The sequence below is a fragment of the Narcine bancroftii genome, chromosome 7 (assembly GCF_036971445.1).
Source record: "Narcine bancroftii isolate sNarBan1 chromosome 7, sNarBan1.hap1, whole genome shotgun sequence".
NCBI classification, from domain to species: Eukaryota; Metazoa; Chordata; class Chondrichthyes; order Torpediniformes; family Narcinidae; genus Narcine; species Narcine bancroftii.
The window spans coordinates 147,646,354-147,666,080 of record NC_091475.1 but is presented as its reverse complement, the minus strand read 5'-3'; the positions used below and the strand labels follow the sequence as shown (position 1 = coordinate 147,666,080).

The window sequence follows — 19,727 nt, the reverse complement described above, 5'->3', positions numbered from 1 at the left end:
CCCTCTCATGGCTATGCTTTATTTGCATTAAAATGAATAGCAAACAAAATGCTGCAATCTGTACTATTGCGAGTCACTTTTTTTGCTGGGGTTCTGTGAATATTCATTATCCATATAATGCAGCTATAGTGTTTTAATTTAATTAGTTTTTATTTATTACATGCCTGTTCGGTTGCAATAAATAAGAATTTGGGGTATATGTACATTGTACAATGTGTAAGACACTAAACTCATTATCATGTTAAGTATGTACGAAACAATAATGTGTACACTATGATGACTACAGCACTAATTCACCATTGCAGAGATGAGTGTTTACTCCTGATCTTTTGTGCTGTGTAGTTCACTGGGTTCTCTTGTTTACTCCCATGTGCAATGCCATGCAGGTTCATAGATTAAATAGCCACTAAAAATTCACTCCAGAGTTAAGTTGATGCACGGGTAATGGTAGAATCTGAGCCAAGTTGTTTGAAATGTAGAGAGGCAAAATTGGTTCTTGATGGTCCTGGTGAACTGAGTAGGTTGATTGGTTTATTTCCACATGCCATGATTCCATAACAACCTGGAAATATTGGTACAAACATAACAGCTTCCTTCTTTCTGCATTGCACTGAGAATTAGGAGAGCTTGTCTAAAAACACTCAGAACCTTAGAAGTTTCTATACTTTTAAATCATTCGAGAAGTCCCTGAAAGTGGCATAACAGGTGAATAGGCTTGTAAAGACAGCTTTTAGAATGTTGGCCTTTATAAATCAAAGAACTGAATATAGAACTTGGGATGTTATGGTAAAGTTGTATAAAACATTGGTGAGGCTAAATTTTGAGAATTGTGTGCAGTTTTGGTCACCTAATTACAGGAAAGATAGAAAGAACGCAGAGAGGACTTCAGTAACTGAGTTACAGGGAAAGTTTAAACAAGTTAAGACTTTATTCTCTGGAGTGTAGAAGAATGAGGGAAGATTTGATATTAAAATTATGAGGGGGATAGACAGAGTAAATGTAGGTAGGCTTTTTCCTCTGAGGGTAAGAGGATGCCTGATTTGATAGTTTATTTTATTCAAAATATTAATTATACATTTGAATAAGAAGGTGTAGTGTGCGCACTACCGCAAAGTGTGGAAAGAATGACACACACCCAAGAAGACAAAGACTGATTTATTGCACTGGCAGCTCTGCTTATATTCTCTCCCTGCTGCTGACGACAGACGTGATGTCACAATAGTACCGGCCTTGGATTGGTCAGCATTCTTGCTGTTGCTTGTTGTTTCCCGCTGTGCAGGTTGTCACCTGGGATGAAGGCCGTTGGCCCCCTCAGGGTCTGCTTGGTTGCCTTGTTCATCGGCCATCTTGTGTACTGGGGCATGTCCAAGTTTGCAGCCCACTACAGGGGTTTCTTTTATACCCAAAATTAATTTTGAATTCCATTTATATATAAAATCTTCTGCTATACTCTCTCCAACCTTATGCAGCTCTATTTTTTCCCACAAAGGCTTGTCTCCTCCATCAAAGAGGGTGGCGTAAAAATCAATATAAATGTTGAAATATTTAAAATTAACCACAGTGTATGCTAAATCATTATTATACCATGATTTTGTTTCATTGGGAAATTTATTAATTCATATATTTCTGTCAAGCAAATTACAATTTTTATTTACTGATATCATAATATTAATTTCTCCCTCAATTAAATATTTCAATTAAATTCATTTGATTTTAAAGTCAACATTTTGGAGAAACATATTTATTTTATAAATTTATTTTTATGAGAATGCAATTTCTGATTATTTATAAAAAAATAATTATATTCTTACTGATCATTTGAAATCTTGCCACCTTCCCAGCCTCTAGCCCAATCACCTGGGCAATTCTTAGAGGTTTCCCCTAAGTGGTATTTAGCAAAACTTCAAGAGTTGTTAAGTGGGGACTTGTAAAGATTTTTTTTCCACATTTTGTAGAATGTAAGGACTTGAATTAGTGGTAGAAATGAATAAGAAGTTTGCAATTAATTTGTAAGTAAAATTTAATATCCATAAGAAAAGGTGCGTTAACAAATAAAATTGACTGAACACTAACTATTTTGTGATTAACTGGTAGTACAAGATAGATGTTTTCTGTGTTAAGTGGCTAATAAAAATACAGAACTTTCATACAAAATATTTTATCAGCTCATAAAGAACAGAAAAGAGAAACTTTTGCCTTTAATAGATCTAAATATAGGATTTGTATAAATGAGTAGTTAACAGTTAAAGGCCCGTTTCCATGATCCCTCTTCCTATGATTCCAAATATTAAAAAAAAATATTGTATTTTATTCATTATATAAAATGTAAAATAAACAAAATGGCAAAGAAAAGAAGCAAAAACATGGTACAAGGTTCACCCTCAACATAGTCCAATTTTTAAATTAAAATCCATACTCATTTACAAACATGACCGTTTCTATTACATGATTTCCCCAGATATCATCTAAAGGTTAGCTCATACTTTAACTGGCATAGGGTATTGCAAATTTTAATATTCCATTTAAACAATTATGAAACTATGTTTCTTGACTGATATAGAGATGTACTTACTGGTGGCTAGAGTTATATGTCTTAGAATTCACATAAATTTATCAAGGAAGTGTAAAGAAGCCAGAATGGAAAAAAAAATGCATCAAAAGCTGGTCAAATGTATTTGAAAAATATCAGTAAGTAAAGTTGACATCCTTATAAGATGCCAATACTATAAGTGAAACGTACTAACTGGCAAGGATTTCCATTGCAGAGAAAACATTGCAGAAATGCATCTCACCACTGACCTCCGTAATATTCTTGGAGTTAATCATTTGCAAATAATTTGCTGGCCCAATTGCACTGAGCATTCATTGCAGCCAAAAAGGATCTGCTACTATTAAGAGGAATATTCTAAAATGTATCATTTTGGACTATGTCCTCAGAATTAATCAATTTAAATATTATTTTACTTAAATATTCCAGCGACATTTAAATGTCAGTTGGCATCCACAGATGGCAGGTCAGCGACACAATTTTAACCCAAGAAAGCTTTTTGCACATTAATTTCCTTCAGGATCAAAGGCATGTTTATCAATCTTGTAAACAGAATATGTTAAATTACTTTGTGTTGCATTGCCTGAGATCCCTTCCCCCCCATGTACGTTAAAGGTGTGGGAGATGCCTTGGCAGTTACATGCAGTCAACATACGTATTTCTCTTGTACACACTTGGGAAAAAGAGCTCTTGAAACCAGTAAGAAACTGTGAACAATTTTATGAGTTAAGGAATGGATTCTATGTAATTTTCTGATGAGTTGGGTTGAAATTTACACTCAAGTCAAGGCCCATTTGGTGCCAAGAGATAAAATACTTTCATAACTCTGGAACTCAGATGACAATCTTAAATCAGAATAACAAAGCTTTGATGCAGTTAAATTTCCCCCTATTTCTGATGTAAGTAAATCCCAGAGGAATATTTGAGCTAAGCGAGTCTAATTTTCACATTTTCTACTTTTGAAATGTTAGTTATTTTCTTTTATATTCAGCAATATGTAATTCTTCGTTCATGCAACGTTCCTAACTTCTCTATTGCTGTCATCCTTCTCAGTGACATACCAATGTAACATCTTTCAGCCCCGAAGAATGGGCAGATTTGCACTTCCAGTTTTCCAAATGTTGAATTAGATTGAAACTGACCAGCTATTGGTACTGCATTATTAAAGTGGCCAATTAAAATATTGGTGTTAACTGTCAGTATAAGCACTTCTTCTCCCAAAATTTCTAATCATTAAATATTTAAGTTATTCATAGTAATGAATCAGTGGAAATCTGATTTAATTTTCTATTTTAAATTATTACCACAGATCTGAGAAATATAAATAAAAAATAGAGACGATCCTGACCAGTTACACTATTGTTTATCACTCATATCTGAAGCAGTTAAAATGCATAATCCCTGTGTGTGCTGCTGTGCAAATAATTCTGATGCTTAAACTTGTACACACCAGGTGTCAGTACACTCCAGGATCCACGTGTTTGACTGTTCCCAAAGGGACTGGATCGAGTCTTTATACGGGCCGGTGATTGACAGCAGGCAGGTGGGGCCAGCCTTCCAGGTTGCCTACCTGCAGGTACAGTGGTTTCCCCCTGCAGTAGGCTGGTAGGAGTGCAGCCAGTGGAGTGATTGTATCACCACAATCCCATCATGGAATTTAGAACATTCATGCAAATAGTTCACAACAAAATTGAGGAAAAGATTTCAGTGAGCAGGCTTTTCAGTGGCTGTGAGTTTGATGTGGAAAGACCAAGGCCCATGTGTGGTGAAGGATGCCATAGTGATTTGTTGAAGTTACTTGCATTGGAAATGATAACTGCAGTCCTATTTTCTCCTCGCATTCCCATGTAGAAAAGAGCCAGAAAAATAATTGAGAAATTCTTTGAGAAAAACAGTTAAATACAGTTATCACCATGGAATTGAGGTATACCCTTTCACACATCTGTTAAATATTTAAAAGTAATATAATTACCATGTGTCAAATCACTATGCATCCAGTGGTACAACTCTATTACTGGAAGCCCTTCATGTAATGGTCGGCCACAATATAGAGTGGGTAATGGTGAAAGAAGAAAGCAAAGATCTGATTTTTAAGATGAGTGCTTGAAATGGCATCAGGACATGAAGTCTACAATAGTGTAAAGGACTATTAAACATGAACTGCATTAATCATATGTTTTAACTTATACAAGGCATACTTCATCAAGGTGTTGATATGAAATCATTATGTGCACAAAATAACAATAAGTCTGAACTATTAATTTGGGAAATAAAAGTCAACGAACAATTGAATTTGGAAGCAGAACCAATGAACACATTGCAAAAGATGTTGGTAATAGTACAAATGTTGTACTGTTTCAAGCACAAAGTACAAAATGAGGTTCCAAGGACTGATTAAGCAGTTGAGAACCACTATGAAATGAACAGCAGTCCCGAAGCCTAATGTGGGGAATAATCCAGCAAAGGAAGCCCAAAACTAATTCATATCAAAAGTCAAATCAAGTAATAGTGCTTCCATATTAGCTCTCTCAAGAATAAGCTGACCATATTGATGTTTGCAACATGAATGTCATTTGAAATGTCTAACTTTTAGCAAAGTATTGTCATCTCAACAGTATCTGCAGTGGAGATGCTCATCAAGTCTAGAAAGAGTGAACTATGAGCCCACCTAATTATTCGCAACGCTGCATTGATGGCTTTGGGCATCAAAGTTGTGATGCAATGATAACTAGCTAAAACTTGATTGCAGTCAGATATGGAGTCCCTTTAATGTCTGGATACATTAAATAAAGAGAGATTGATGAATTTCAGAACATCATGAGTGAAAAATCACTTGCAAAACTGACCACACTCATTAATGACTGATATTGAGCAGATCCTTCAGTACTTGCTGGGCCCAACCATCAGTGGTACTCCTTTAACATGGAATGCATTTAACACTGCACTTGGCAATTCAGATCACAAGGAGTAAACACAGTGACAAAACATAACATACACATATACTACTCATGTTATACAGAGCAGTTGTCATACCCACACTCCTGTTCGGCTCCGAATCATGGGTCCTCTACCGGCACCACCTACGGCTCCTAGAACGCTTCCACCAGCGTTGTCTCCGCTCCATCCTCAACATCCATTGGAGCGCTCACACCCCTAACGTCGAGGTACTCGAGATGGCAGAGGTCGACAGCATCGAGTCCACGCTGCTGAAGATCCAGCTGCGCTGGATGGGTCACGTCTCCAGAATGGAGGACCATCGCCTTCCCAAGATCGTATTATATGGCGAGCTCTCCACTGGCCACCGTGACAGAGGTGCACCAAAGAAAAGGTACAAGGACTGCCTAAAGAAATCTCTTGGTGCCTGCCACATTGACCACCGCCAGTGGGCTGATAACGCCTCAAACCGTGCATCTTGGCGCCTCACAGTTTGGCGGGCAGCAGCCTCCTTTGAAGAAGACCGCAGAGCCCACCTCACTGACAAAAGGCAAAGGAGGAAAAACCCAACACCCAACCCCAACCAACCAATTTTCCCTTGCAACCGCTGCAATCGTGTCTGCCTGTCCCGCATCGGACTGGTCAGCCACAAACGAGCCTGCAGCTGACGTGGACTTTTTTTACCCCCTCCATAAATCTTCGTCCGCGAAGCCAAGCCAAAGAAGAAAAAAAAGACAATTACACTGGGTAAACATCTTAAAGTCTGTCATTCTGTTATGCAGAAAAATAAATTAACATCTGAAAGCCAAATAGACAAAATGCCACATACTAAAAATAAACGGGGATAGTAAGCATCTGCTCTGTGAGTGTAAACACATTAAAGAGAAAATATTAATTACTAATTGTGGAGCAGAGTGGCTGAGGTTACCAATTCAACCCCATAGTGCACTTCAGCTTCCACATAGAAGCTGCTGAGTTGCTTTTTCTAGTGGATGCGGAGTGGCTATCTGCACAATAGCACTGGATTTCAGTCACTTCCTTAATGGGACACAAAGCCATTGAAGATTCCTCTATGGATCTGTGAAAGTTCTGGAGCATCAAAAGGGAAGAGTAAGAGAAACCATCTCCTCCAACAACTCTGCATTGTAGGCGCCCGACTCTATTGGCATATTTATGCTGTCTCTACTAGCATCTCCTTCAAAATTGTGAAAATGTTGATTCTCTTCCACATCCAGGTAGCCCACTCCATTTTAGTGGATTTGTTTCCTGATGCAAAATGCAGTGTGACTTATGAGTGTCTTTTGTTGCGATATTCACTCTCTCTCTCTCTCTCTTTCTCACTCTGCTTTTTCCATTCCACCCAGTGTTCTCTGTCCCTCTCACTATTTTTTTTTCACTATCTCTAGTTTATGGATTGCAAATTGCTTCATAGGCTGATTTTTTTACTTAAACACTGCATCATTAATCAACATTGATCCATTTCACATAATTATTCTCTTCTATGATCACACACGAAAACAGAATTCAATTTTCAATGTTGCCTAAGTCGCACTGCTTGCTCACATATAATCTTTATACAAGATAATAATTTAAATTTGAATTTTTAATAACTATATTCAAACATAAATGGTAGTGTAAACCAGGAAAGAATACATTTATTGTTATTTTTATCTGGGTATTTTTACATGTATCTTTTCACTTTTTTTTCCAAACAGGAAAATCAGATACTGCAATTGTTAGAAAACTGGAAAGTGTCTTTTCCTAGAGCAGGCATGTTTCTTTTCCAAAGCTTCAATCCCAAAGTTATTATGTATGATAGCAATTAACTTATTAAATATTTTAGTCTCTATAAAGTAATATATTCCAGTTATACTGTGTGTCTAAACCAATGTTTTCAATTATTGTTTTAGCTCAATTTCAATAATAATCCTGACCCATTCCCAAAAAAAATCACTAGAAAACATTTCTACTCCTGTAACATAATTTTAATATAGGAAAGAGAAGGAAATGAAGCCTAGTTGTTGATGGGGGGGGGGGGGGGGGGGGTGGAACTCAACTGTAGAAAGTATTTTCATCCAAAGATGCAAAACAATTCATGATTTGAACAGCATGGTGGGGACCTGTTGATGAATTTTACATACCAATACAATCACATTTTTGCTGTAAGGCATCACATTAATATTAAGCAGTGATGGAATCAACTTTTAGTGGAAGCAAAGTCAATATAAAGGATCAAGAGAACCATACAACTTATTAACACTAAATAGTTGCTAATACAGGATGTATTTTTTTGTGAGAACATCAGGGTTACAGCTACCCACAAAATAAATACTGTAGCAATATTTAGCTCATATGAATAATCAACGCGATAAACATAACTTGTTGGGTAAGAAAACAGCCAACAGGTCACATGCGTGAAACTGAGTGCCACTGGCTCGTGGGTTAGATGGGTCTGCTACCTTGTCGTAGCTCATAAACATGCATGGGTGGAAGAGCCGCACACTTCTAGAATATGTTAAGACCAAAAAACTATTTTAGGTACTTTAAAAAGTGCAAAGTATATGTCATAATGTCTTTGGCCAACGAATCTAGGTATTCTAAATTGTGATTCATTCTGCCCCAGTATATGGCCATATTGATTTTAGCTGAAGGTAGCAATTTTCCTGAACAAGTCGCTTTGTTTTAAAAAAAGAAAAACAGCACGAGCCAGTGAAAAAAAAAGTTTCGAAGTTATGGGGGGGGGGGGGGGGGGAGATGGAGAAGAGAGATCCTCTGAGCTAAAATGGTGCCGTCATTAAGCTAAGTGACTTACCGTATCAAACCAGTATACTGAGAGTACCCTTGCGAATAATTGTCTGCCATCGTTTTACTTCCACCTTGATAACCCAGATAGGTAACAGGTTGGTACCAGGTCACAGGAGCTGAAGATGTCGAGGGCATAGTGTCATCTTGAACCAAGAAGCTGCAATTGAGCCCAGTTTCATGGTGCGAGAGTCCATAGGAATCTATGGGTTCAGTCTTAAACATGACAGCATCTTCAAGAGGTTCGCCCCTCATGATGGGTCTTTGCTGTTGAGGGGAAATAGAATAGTCGCTATAAGGGGAATAACCAGAGGGCATGTAACCGAATGTGTTGCTGGCTTCCTGGCTCATGTTCATTGGTGGCTGCGGTTCAGGTTGCATTTTCCTTTCACTTTTTGAATTGGGGGAGTTGCTGCACTCGGCATAGCCGTACGAGCTGGAGATGTCCGGGATGTAAGGAGTGTGGTCGCAGTCTTCTGCGGTGAGAAGTTGGTGAGTACGTGCGGCGAAATAAATCGGATTGAGAGGCAGGAAGGGAAAACGTAAAATATTTAGAGGTGACATTTGCCCTAGGGGAGTTGAGTGACACTCTTTGTCTCTCTCCAGGCAGATTTCGGATTTCATGGACTGTAGAGTGGCCGGGACATCAGTTAGGTCTATTGAGTTTGGATTTTCCCCGGAACACCCTTTAAGCTGTTTGGGATCCTTCGGGATATTCTTCTCGGTATTGATCAGCGACCAGGAGCTCACACGGACAGAGGAAAAGTGTGGTTTCCCCGCTCCTATCCTTTCAGAACTGCTCTCACTCAACCCTAAATCGCAATTAGTCCAAGCAGACGGTTCCACCGCCTCACTGAGATGGGACCCAGAAGATAAGGTGATGCCCTCCAGATGTTGAGGAGAAATTTGGTTTTTCTCCGAGTCACTCTCAACTTTCTGATCCAAAGCCGTCGTCAGTTCAGTTTGGGGAAGCAGCTCGTCCATATAAAGTCCCATTGAGTCAGAAACCGCCTTCAGCAAGTCTGTGGTGGATCCATCTCTGGAACTCGTTTCAGAATAAGTGAGAACCTTGTCGACCGTTTCCTTCTCGTCCATGCTTTTCATGCCCCTTTGCTCCATTCCCCAGGCGAAAGTGGACGAGAAGCAGTTGCGTTCGCCTTCTGCCCGCTGCGTGGAATCTCACGATGGAACTCCGCCAACTCTGCAACTTTCCGCGGACACGAACTCCATCCCACGCACCCGCTCACCTCACTGTCAACGGCATCAGGGCAGTCTTTCACACCAACTTTCAGTTCTTATCCACCCGCACAACTTCTCAGCGCCTAGTTCGTTTCGAATGAAAAGGGAGCCTGTTTGAAATTCGAGCACCAACCCCAAACGCTGCAAGCCGAATCAACTTAAACGAGTTAGGGACATGAATTTTAAATGGAAAGAGTGAAGTCCAAGCATCTCTCCGGCTTTCGTTTTCTTTTCAAACTTGGCAGATGAGGAATCCCGCTGCCGCCAATTTGGTTCAAGGCAAACCCCGACACCTCAATTGAGACGCTCCAGTGTAGTTCTCCCTCATTGTGAGAGATGCTGGTTTGGGGTAGGTCCTGAACCGAACAAACTCCCCTGTGGTTCGGGAATTATTTTAAGCGTCGGTCCGTACGAAGAATGTCAGTTAGAATTCACCATTTACAACTAAGGATCCCCCCCCCCCCCCCCCGTTTTGATTCGTTCCGCTCGGCTGAATAATTCCTACCTGCAAGCTTGATCTTGGGTTTCGCGTCTCCTTCCCCTGGCTGTCTCAGCGCTCCCTCTATCACGTGTGAGTGAGCTGTGAGCCGACGTCTTGTGCAGCGATCAGTGCACGTCACCAAAAAGAAAGTTTACTCATGAAAACGTTGACTTCCAAGGTAGAAACATCGGGGTCATCTTATCCCTCCTCCTCCTCCTCACTCGCCCTGAAAACTGGATCATCGCTTGATTTCCCCGAGAAGTCCGGCGGTCACTGCTTTGTTTATATATATATATATTTTTTTAATATTTATATATTTTTATAGCTCCTGCTGAGTTAAGGGGATCGCACCACAAACTAAATGTCGCTTTCCAGGGTGTTTTTTTTTAAAATGCCGCACTCAAAATCGCACTTCTGTATTTAAAAATGAAAGCAAACACCAGACTTCTTGAACCAAGCAGCAAAATGGTTTAGAGGTGCGGCAGCCGCCTGCTGTTGTTGAAAATTAAAATAAGGTCGTTCACAAATCAGAGGGCTTAATGTAAAACTCCTAATATAGATGGTAGTTTTGGCCAAAGTGTCAAGAAGTTACATTAAAAGTGTATCAGTCGGAGTGAAGTCGCTGGAAAAGTTCAGAGGGAACCCCAGCGCCACGGAGAGAAATGATCAGGCAACTTTTCGGGCCGGGACCCTTCCCCTGAATCTTTTCTGCCAGGGCAGTGCATGAAGTGCTGGGAAGTCAACAATAAGAAGGATTATATTCAATAGAGGCACGAACTCGATATTGTGAAATAGGATCCTGTTACCCAAGAGCTACAATGTGACGCGTTCAACATAAACGGGGGCTCCAAACAATTTGTTGCCATCACATTCGTTCGAGACGACACACGTCAGGATAATGTGCACGGCTGAGATAATGAATGGCTTCCAATTTGATTTCCTTCTCGATTTTGGAGCCAATGACATGGCTAAAAATATCCAGGACAAGATGGTGCACATTTCTAATCCTTGCTTCTTTCTCCCCTGTTCTCCAAAAGCCGCCAGCAGCGATGAAATGGCATCCACTCCGTTGCGCCATCCAACCGGCGCCCACTCTGTCACCTTGAGAGGTTCAACCATCCCGAGGTGACGACACTGGGGTCCCTGACCTTACACTGGGGTGTCAGGGATAATGATCGGAGTGGCCATTCCATCCATCTCTACTTAACCAGAAGCGTTTATAGAGAGTGGCCGGGAATTCAATCTGAATCCTGCCATTTGGGGGATAGTTTTGACGCATCCGTCACCTTACTGAGAATTGCAAATAAAGGCCAGGAGTTTCAACCGCGGGCGCGACCCCGGATGATCTATCTGAAGCTATAGATGACAGCATAAAGATTTATGGACACTTCATTGTCGATTTCTTCCGGGGCCCTTTGCAATGTCTATTTCTTGGTTTGAAGGGTTCCCAATGATGTAAACCCATTAATGCAGGATATCATTAGGTCAGTTATTGAAGCACTCAGTTTCATCCCGATCTTATTTGAATGTGCCAGTCAAGAGGCTATGAATTGTCAAAGGCCTGCAGAAAACTGCTGGGCCCATGAAAGCTCCAATCTCACCAGTCCGTTGGCATTCATCCATCGTTTATGCGTGTCAGCCATGACCAGAACCCCCAATGTACACAGTTTTTCAAATGTTAGCATGGGCTTCTACTTACATGTACAATGGAGTAAAACAAGTCAACTCACCAGAGTAGGTTCGAGTGTGTGACACATGTTCATGTGCACAAAAATAAGTGGCGCCACCTTTGTTTGTTGGGGCCTCTGTTGCATTGAAAGCACATGCAATCTTTTTGGTGTAAACATTTCACATGATAAAATCATACATTGTCACAGAAATTATTCAGCGCGTGATAAAAATTTCTAGACAAATGTGTCTTATAAGTATTGTCGTTGTAACTAATGTAACTCACGAGTAAAATTTCATAATCCTTTAAGCCATGGGCTCTACACATTCCGCAATCTTTGATTTAGTGTCATCCCACAGACTCATTAACTGAACCATAAGAAAGTTCATTGTGTTTTACTGTTGCCATCAATGTTTGGTGAAATTATTTGTTTCGTTTTGCAATCCTGCGACAACTGTACAACCGATGACTGTGTGCGGTGGCGATGAGTCGGCCGCTGACGAAAGCTCCAAAAAGTTAAACATAAAACACCACCAGATGCTAGAAATCGGAAATAAAATCACCAAATTCTGGGTTATTCTGCAAGTCGATCAGTCTCTGTGCAGATAGTGTTTCGGGTTCATGGCAAACACACTGAAATAGGCACGTTTTTCAATTTGCAGTGGGGATGTGCATGAATGAATGTCTGTGATAAGGTTGTCCAGATGACGTGACCCAAAGCTATGGAAGGTCCCCAGATCATCATCGCTGCTTTATCTGGAAGGGAGTACATTAACGATAGATGAACGAGGCCAGTTAGAAAATAAACAAACAACATGCTGAAATGGTGAGATGCAGAACACAGCAGCTGCTCGAAAGCTGAAATAAAGGTAAGTGCCAGAAATATTCAGCAGATTATTAGGTGGAAAGGGAATAACTGAGTAAATGCTGCTATTGGCTAGCCTTGCACCAGAATTGGCCAGTTCTAAGGCAGACAGGAAAAAGTTGGTTATCTTAAATTTTTGAAGTCAATATTGAGCCCAAGAGCAGCTCTAGGCAGAAAATGAGATGCTTTTCCAAAAACTTAATTGGATTTGAATGGAATATTCCTGGGGGCAAAGAGAGGTCAGAGTGGGACTAGGAAGGTGAATTAAAGTTGATTCAGGTTGCTCTTGAAGGTTAAGTGAATATCTTCTGAAGCTTTGTGTCACCTAGTTAACCATCATCTTTAATTTATTATTCCCTTCAACCCTTTCACTTTCTGCAAATTGGTTTCTTACATTTTCAGATTTTGATGGAAAGCCATGAAGTTGAAGTGTTAGTTAGCCCTGCTTCTTGATCCACAAAAGTCATCTGGTTTGCTGAATATCTCCAGCATTTTCTGCTTTTTTTGTAACAAAAAATAACTGAGCACAGACCAGTTGTATTAGATGTATTTCACATCAGAGGCAACTTTGAAGCAAAACATGGTTACAGGATGGACAGCATTTGACCTGATATTGTCCTATATTAATGGGTTTCTTTTAATGGGAGCCCATCAAACTATCTTAAATGTGGGTAATAAATAGTAATTGCAAAGGCTCCCGGAAGAAATCATCAATGAGATGTCCATAAATCTTTATGCTGACTATGGTCATTATTGAGTTTCTGAACATTATATCCATCTGGGTCTTCCATTGTTTATAATACAACCAAGTTAATGGAACCATTCAATAGAATATTACTTTATTATTCTTATTTTCTAACACTGTAGAACCTGAATGGTCCAATGATATGAAGTACATTCTAGATTTGATTGTTTAGGAATGAAATTCACATGAGGGGTACCCAGCATTGATAGAATTCCTGGTTATGGTTTTATGCCATTTTTAATGCCATTGGTATGCTTTGATGATTGCAGACAGAAAGTATAGATAGGAAATTAAAGTAAGATATAACTGAAATTATAGAGAAAATGCTGGAAACCATGTTGTGCATCCAAGTAATTTTGAAATAAAAGAGTTATTGCTGCTACTATAAATGTTTGTAGTTGAAATTGATATAGTAGATTCATTTAGGTAAACAGGAACCTAATAATTGAAGAATACCCAGAAGAGCTGAGCTCAATCAAAGAATGTCTGGAATTTTACTGCCTATAACATTTGAGGACATTTGGAGCTTTGGCCACCACCAATGTTGCAGAATGGCTAGTCAATTGTTCTTGCCAATGTTTTGAATCCCAGTAGCTCAGCATAACCATATCCTTCCAGTATGCAGTCCCTTTTTTTAGGACTGGATCCTCATGATATCCATGGACAGATATGGAAGTACTGATATAGATCTGCTCTCTCATATGGTTCTTGGTACCTTTAATGACTGCTTTTCAAAGGAAGCCACTCTGACCACAAGTAGGAAATCCAAAGATGAACCTTAAAACTTTGCTGTTCATTATTATACAGAATCTTAGAGTAGATTCTGCAGAGCTCTATCATCCTCAGACTGCAATGGTAAGTTTCAACACCTGACAATTGTTAAACTGATTCATATTAGGTCTGACCTGATGGCAAAAGAATAATTTCTTCATTTTGAGCTGTCAGCAAGAAATTTAATCATCCAGATGTGCACTTTGAGAAATGGTGGCCCAATGACCCATGATTTTACATCACTTAAATTGAATAAAAAGAGAATTATAGGCTAGTCCCTGAGCTTCTCCCCTGATAAACCCACATGATTTCACCTTAAGTAACCATTTCTGATGCGACCTTGCTTATCCAATGACCATCAATAAAATAGAACAATTGTTAATGTTTATTTTTTTGAGCAATTTCTCTTATTGTATAAATATTTTCATTGTTAGTTAATAGTACTGTATACAGTATTTCCTTTATTTAATGATTATTTCCTTTTCAACTTACCAGAAAGACTACTTTCAATTTCTTTTCCTACATCAAAGTCTAAGGATTGGCAATGTAATCACCACAGAGGAGCAATGGGGTATAATAAGCATACTTAAAATCATCCTTTGTGTTCAAGAAATAAAACATAAATTAACAGGACAGATCATTAACTTGAAATCAATGTTACTGACTCCAAAAGAGTAAAGACATTCATAGATTAAAAAGAAAGCATTTAAAATATTTCTAAAAGTTCTCAAGTACTTTAGGTTGTAGAAAATTGATTAACAACCTTTGAGGTGTGGCAATAAAATGTGGAACCTAATACAATTCAGAAATCTGAGACAATAAAAAGGGCTCAAAGAGCTTGAATGAATCATCCAGTGCCATATTTATCTGCAATGCGAGAAAGAGGTCTTCTACTGTCCCACTATTGCTAATTTAAATATTTGTCCATATTGTCTTATGAAAAAAAAAATTCTTTATTTACAGATAAAGGCATTCTTCTTGGCTTTCTCAGAATTGGCCAAGGTAACACTAATTCAGGGATTTTTGGAACATGCTATGTCTAATTCACATCGAGATTTGATTGATTCAAAATATGTTGCTGATCTATACTTTTTGTCTGCAATCAACAGAACATACCAATGGTTCTATGGCATTCTTTGTTACAAATGGCATAAAACCACAACCAGAAATTCTATCAATGCTGGGTACCCCTCATGTGGATTTCATTCCTAAACAATCAAATCTCGAATGTACTTCATATCACCAGACCTTTCAGGTTCTACAGTATTAGAAAATAACAATAATTCAAAAGTGACCAGGCCCTCTGATGAAAGGACAACCATTGGATAGTTTTGCTGTGTGCTATTTTGAATGTCTTTTAAAAAAGCACAAGGTTAAAGATTGATTAAAGCACAATCAAATTAGTAAAAACTCATTAATGATCTTTAGATTTAGATTAAAGTCAATAAAGCTGAGTGTTAAGATGTGAAACATGTTTAACATTAACTAAGCAGAATTAATCTCAATGCAGGGTTTACAGTATTTATTGTTAATTACTTTTAGTACTGTGCAGTATATTCTTTGGTACTAGACTAAAATAGAATTGGATGATAATGCTACAAAAGATGGCACTAAAAGTAATGTGATGAACCACTGAAGCTGAGATGTAATTTTGCATTTAAGCTTATACACATGAAGACATTTCTTGTAACTTTATTTATTTTTTGTTCAGAATCTTATCATCGAAGAAAGAAATAACATTCTTTGAACCATTGCCTCACTACTGGGAGGAAGATGACAGCCATTCAGTGAGATGAGCAATTGCGTATGAGGAGTTGAAGTTCAATTTTCCACGAAAGTGATGTGAGCTGGTTGAATATAGCTTCTCCTCATATTGTTATAAATGCAGTTTAGAGCATAATTGGGACATTTTAAAATGGTGAAAAAGTTAATTCCACATTCATTTCTTCTCTCTTGAACTCGTCACCTTCAAATTATGACTGAATGTATCTTCCAACTAGTATTGTGAGACTTTTTAACTACACTAACTTTTAAGAAATTCAAGCTAATTTCTTAATATGATCATTCTATCTATTATTTAGTGCAAGTCTTAAATCCTTTATTTTAATTGTTACTTGTTTACCTACCTTATTAATATTTAATATTTTTTTCAGCTCTCATTGAGGTTTAATTAGCCTTCACCATCATTAACTCTCCCCTCCCATCCCCCCACCCCCACCCCGAATGAGGACATGCATGCCATGGTTGGTTTGTTTGATACACAAGGTGTAATCTGAATCCTAGCAGATGGACCGACTATTATTATTTTAAAATTATTTTTGACTATGTTTATTGATCAATGTAAAAGAGCTGGTTTCTTGACATAAACCATAACATTGGACAAAGAAAATTTTGCTTCCTGAATGCATTTGGGTATATTTTCTGGATTTTGGGCTGCTGTGCACAAAAAATGACCTTAAAAACTCCTTATTGCATTTTTTAGATAGAACTCATTTTTGTGAATTCCTGTCTTATTTTGTCTACTAGTATATTGCCCACAAAGCGAGCTATTTTGGTCAGTCCAAGCACACCTAGGCCTGCAATCAGTGCAGGAGCTATGCAAATATTGTCATAGGCCTGGGTATGCTTAGTCAGGATAGATGCAGACAGGCTATAAAATCATGTTCACATATACAAATGATGTCATTACATTGATTATAGATTGAACACATGTTGATGCACATGTTCTCCAGGCCATAGCATAGTGAGTGTTCTTAACAATAGCATTAATTGTCTTCAGAAAGATTCAAAACAGCAGAAATATCTCATCAATGTCACAACACCTGCAATACATTCTGTTACATTGGTGGCTTAAGGCTTAAAGACGCAGTATGACTGCACTTATTAAGAAAGCGTACAAGCTCAACTTTGGTTGTGAAATCGGTCAATGAGGCAAACCCTGGACTCTCATATTTGTTGTGTAATGTGCAGTCAACCTGAGAGCTTGGCTCAGAGGTTCTGAGAAGTCAATGCCATTTGCAGTCCCAATGATATGGCAAGAACAGAAGGATCACATGATGGCCTGTTACTTATTTCTGATCAATGAGTCTGGCTTCTCTGCTAAAAATAAGAAATGTATTGAATACCCCAATCTGCCTTCAGCCATGCGACCAGTGGCAAATGATGACAGTTTGCCAGTTCTGAAGCCACCAGAGACATGGAGCCTGGATGAGGCAGATGAAAATGCCACAATGCACAAACCAGATACAGAAAAAGACTGTTACAGATGTTGAACCATTTATGCTGTGTTATCCTCACCTTTCAAAATGACCTGGTCAAGGATTAGGTTTGTCAAAAGCAAAAGTAAAACTATTTCGTTCAAGACTGAAAGGGTAGGGTTTGTTGTAACTGGTGAAGAAAATGCCTGTCTATTGGAGCTCCAAACTACATCCAGCTGATTGACAAGATGCTTCAATCATACAACACCATGAAGTGCAACATGTCATTGAAAATTCATTTTCTGCATTTGAACTTGGACTTCTTCCCTGCTGATCAGCGATGAACAGGGTAAAAGGTTTCACCAGAACATTGCAACCATGGAAATGTGGTATCAGGGCAAGTGGAATCCATTAATGCTGGATGACTATTGTTGGACTCTGACACGAGAGGCATCAGATGCTGAGTACAAATGAAATTCAGCTGCAAAATATTTTTAGGTCAGTTGAACTAATGTGTCAATGTGTCAGCATCATTAAGTGATTAAACAATCTAAATTCAAAGTTAATTTAATGTTTCTCCAACTTCCTATGTGATATGGAAAATCTGAAATTACTTTTGTGCTTAGCTTGAAGTTGTCTATCATAATCTCTCATTTGCTTTCAGGAAACAAACCTTTGAAAAAGTTTGTTGTCGAGTGAATCATATTTTTCTTCCTTTCATACAGAGGTGTAACTGCCTCACATTCTTTTCAATATTCTGTTTTATATTCATGTTTCAGAAATTTAGTTCGGTTGTATGATCTCAATTTAACATTGGTGACCAGTTAATGTTTGCTCTGACTGAGAGATAATTTTACTGATCATGCAAGATCAATATCCTTTGGTTGCTCTTGTGTTCTCTATCATCCAACCAGATGCAATTTCTTTTATATAATTTGCAAGTTATGTTAAATTAATGGATACCCATATTATAGAAAATTATCGTTCTTTGCTTATTTTAAGTTATCGTGCATTATCAATGTCTTTATGTTCAGGATGTTTCCACTTGAAGTGCTATAGAATCCATTAGATGGTTAAATGAGGAGATTTGGCTAGTAAAGTTGTTTTTTTTTAAATTTTACACATACTGCAGGGTAATAGGCCATTTTGGCCTATGAATCTATCCTGCCCAATTTATACCTAATTAACCTACATGCCAGCTATGGTTCAAATTTGGGAGGAAACCAGAGCCCCTGGGGAAAACCCACACAGACATGAGGAAAACATACAAACTCCTTACAGTGTGGGATTCGAACCCCCAGTCTGGATTGCTGACACTGTAAAGGCATTGTGCTAATTGCTATGTCAACCATGGCACCCCAAGTATTGGTGAATTAGAAATTAATTAGGTGATAATACCAATAAAATGTAAAAATGTTCATATACATCCATTAACTGGTATAGAAATAAATATGGATTGATTTTCTCTCTTCTGAATTCTTTGGGATTTGACCAGTCCTGGACAACAAAAAAATGCTAGTCTACAGCAATCGCCCAATGAACCCCTTGGCAAACATATGCATAACATCTAGGCTTGTCATTAACTCTTAACAAACCTTGCATAGACTTTCAAAGTGAACGGACTCCTGCAAATATCAATAAAAGATTTCTTTATCCATTTCCAAAGCAAATCCCTGATGTGGCCACTCACTGTGAACCTGCAAAAAGCTAGTTCAGTTCTTTGTATCCATTTGTGTTTATTTTTTCACACATAAATTCTGTAAGAGTGAATTTTTATTCTGTATCCCAAATTTTGTTGGTACAGAAAAATGTTGCTCATACTGAAGAACGTTGTACATTTTACAACACAGCACAAACTAATGGCTCTGAATGGGGGAAACTGCCAAAATGTTTGGCCTGGAAGTCAGCCTGAAGAAAACTGAGGTCCTCCATCAGCCAGCTCCCCACCATGACTACCAGCCCCCCCACATCTCCATCGGGCACACAAAACTCAAAACGGTCAACCAGTTTACCTATCTCGGCTGCACCATTTCATCAGATGCAAGGATCGACAATGAGATAGACAACAGACTCGCCAAGGCAAATAGCGCCTTTGGAAGACTACACAAAAGAGTCTGGAAAAACAACCAACTGAAAAACCTCACAAAGATAAGCGTATACAGAGCCGTTGTCATACCCACACTCCTGTTCGGCTCCGAATCATGGGTCCTCTACCGGCACCACCTACGGCTCCTAGAACGCTTCCACCAGCGTTGTCTCCGCTCCATCCTCAACATCCATTGGAGCGCTTACACCCCAAGCGTCGAAGTACTCGAGATGGCAGAGGTCGACAGCATCGAGTCCACGCTGCTGAAGATCCAGCTGCGCTGGATGGGTCACGTCTCCAGAATGGAGGACCATCGCCTTCCCAAGATCGTGTTATATGGCGAGCTCTCCACTGGCCACCGTGACAGAGGTGCACCAAAGAAAAGGTACA

At 38.9% G+C, this 19,727-nt stretch overlaps 1 protein-coding gene and 1 long non-coding RNA gene across 6 annotated transcripts in view; one reads left to right on the top strand and one right to left on the bottom strand.

Annotated features, from left to right (window-relative positions):
- Positions 1-10,262, bottom strand: part of LOC138739189 (progesterone receptor-like) — a 290,755-nt gene extending 280,493 nt beyond the window's left edge. The window contains exons 1-2 of one of the 4 annotated variants that reach the window (XM_069890750.1): positions 10,029-10,262; positions 8,295-9,535 (exon numbers count right to left, since the gene is read on the bottom strand). In XM_069890750.1, the coding sequence (XP_069746851.1) occupies positions 8,295-9,403 (1,109 nt within the window). In that variant the 5' untranslated portion in view covers positions 9,404-9,535; positions 10,029-10,262. Of the gene's footprint in view, positions 1-8,294; positions 9,607-10,028 lie in introns of all 4 variants that reach the window. The other 3 variants (XM_069890749.1, XM_069890748.1, XM_069890751.1) reach the window with 3 other exon arrangements.
- Positions 8,233-18,921, top strand: LOC138739191 (uncharacterized). 2 transcript variants are annotated; one of them, XR_011342076.1, is made up of 4 exons: positions 8,233-8,776; positions 9,411-9,872; positions 12,336-12,542; positions 15,766-18,921. It is a non-coding gene; the product is annotated as an uncharacterized lncRNA (long non-coding RNA). The 2 variants fall into 2 exon arrangements; XR_011342077.1 differs by lacking the exon at positions 12,336-12,542 and having other exon boundaries at positions 8,234-8,776.
- The last annotated feature ends 806 nt before the right edge of the window (positions 18,922-19,727 follow it).